The following is a 1980-nucleotide window of genomic DNA, read 5'->3' as shown; positions in this document are numbered from 1 at the left end:
ATCGCTAGGCTAACAGCCTGCACTGCGTTTTACGTTTCGTCCTCTGGTCATGTGTGTTCATATTTGATAAATAGTGTGTTTGAGAGGAGTTTTCTCGTCATGAACACAAGAACAGCTGATATCGTTAATAACCTTTAATAGTTACATAATCTCTGTACATTTACAAACTTATAATTACAGGAATTAGTCTGTTTCCAAACTAAAACTAGCAGACCGACGGTCGTCATGGCACCGGCTATAAAAGAATCCAGACCTGAAAACACCGACGAGATAAAAACGGATCTACAGTGTGTTTTAATGCCGCTCTGCTCCGATGGAATGATTCTGTGCTGATCAGGACTCAGTCTGAACCGGGTCCAGTGAGCTTCTGGACCTCAGCCAGGTTCTGATGTTTGTGCGTTTGGAGTCCGGCTGTGTTTGTGTTGAGCAGCGTTTGGACTCAGCAGTTGGTGCCCAGACCGGCCCAGTGGTCCGGAACCATCAGGAAGTACTTGTCCATTGCCTCGCAGAACCGAGCCCGGTACAGCTCCGGAGAAACCACGGTGGGCATCTTCCCTGGAAGAAGCACAGCGACACAGCGGTTCAGTTAATTAACCAGTTAGTAGCATCTCTAGTTACTCTCACCTGACAACAACCACATTATACTCAGGACAACCCATTGACATGCTAATGGCTAGGCTAGGGATGCTAATGACTAGCATAGCATTTCTAGGATAACTACCACCTCTAGGTTAGCTCCTAGCATCTGCAGTAGTTTTCACCCGTTTACTTACTTTTTTTTTTTTTAAAGCAACCTTGAGCATGTCACCTGCACATCAGAGCCGGATTAGTGGCTCGACATCCAAGAGAAGTCAAGTAGCGTTCCTGGCTAACAACTAGCATCTCCAGGCTAGTCATTTGCATCCCTCATGACTTTCATTATGTGAAAGATACGATGTGCGCCTCATTTGCACTTTATATTTCAGTGTTAATATAAATGACTATCCTGGGCATGCTAATTGCTAGCCTAGTCATGCTAGTGACTAGCCCAAGGTTGCTAGCGATAGACGTAGAGATTCAGTGACTAGCCATAGGATTTTAGTAGCTAGTCTTTAGATAATAACAATTAGCCTAGTGATGCTAGTTAGCAGCTTAAATACTAGCAACTAGCACAGACATTCAGTGACTTGTCAGAGGACACTAGCAACTTGCTCTTAGATGCTAGCTACTAGCTTAGGGATGTAACTGACCAAGATGGAAGTTATTCGACTTATTAGGCTAGTCACTAGCATTCCAAGGCTAGCATTTAGCATCTCAACATTCGTCATTTGCTTCACATTTAAATATAACCTGGTTAGAAGGCCGGATGACTCACAGATTTAAGTTCATGTGATCAGCTGAATGAAAATCTGAGTTTAGTGAGTCGATGGTCTGGAATCCTGCCGAGCTTTGAAGGTCACAGCAGGAAGTTCTCCAACCATAACCCACAACTGACCACCAAACCTTTCCTGACTGGATCAGCGCTGACTGACTGCAGCAGTAGAATCTGCTACGATCAGATGTTCCTCACCTTGACCTCCCAGGATTCCAGTGGACTTGACGACCATCTCCAGCCTCTTGTCCCAGGTGAACGTCCTGATGTAATCTGCAGAGAGCAGCGCAGGGAGAAGGTCAGAACATCAGTTTTAAACACCAGGCTGCTCCTCCAGGCCTCCTCCTCGGCTCACCGATGATCCCGACCACCAGCTGGTCCGTGGCGTCGTCTCGTCCAACCAGCAGCGAGTAGTCGATGATGAGGTGGCTGGACAGGAAGTAGGCGTCGCTGTGGATGGCGGCCCTCAGGATGGCCTTGCAGTGTGAGCGGATGTACAGCGGGTTGTCGTGGATCAGCTTCAGCAGGTTCTCGTCCAGCAGAACCACCTCGCAGCTCTCCTTCCCAGAGTCCGTCTTCACATTCCGGTTCCTCAGAGAACCTTTGAGGTCAAACACCTGCAGAGGAAC

General features: G+C 47.4%; 1 protein-coding gene across 1 annotated transcript in view; it reads right to left on the bottom strand.

Moving 5' to 3' along the window:
* Nucleotides 1-119: 119 nt before the first annotated feature.
* pikfyve (phosphoinositide kinase, FYVE finger containing) overlaps nucleotides 120-1980 on the bottom strand; it is a 42644-nt gene continuing 40783 nt past the window's right edge. The window contains exons 40-42 of the mRNA XM_008295903.1: nucleotides 1707-1968; nucleotides 1550-1624; nucleotides 120-555 (exon numbers count right to left, since the gene is read on the bottom strand). Of these exons, the coding sequence (XP_008294125.1) occupies nucleotides 440-555; nucleotides 1550-1624; nucleotides 1707-1968 (453 nt within the window). The 3' untranslated portion in view covers nucleotides 120-439. The remainder of the gene's footprint in view (nucleotides 556-1549; nucleotides 1625-1706; nucleotides 1969-1980) is intronic.

The sequence above is a fragment of the Stegastes partitus genome, unplaced genomic scaffold, assembly GCF_000690725.1.
Source record: "Stegastes partitus isolate 25-593 unplaced genomic scaffold, Stegastes_partitus-1.0.2 Scaffold1082, whole genome shotgun sequence".
Classification (NCBI taxonomy): Eukaryota; Metazoa; Chordata; class Actinopteri; family Pomacentridae; genus Stegastes; species Stegastes partitus.
The sequence above is the reverse complement of the archived record's forward strand: the minus strand, read 5'-3'. Positions and strand labels throughout refer to the sequence as shown.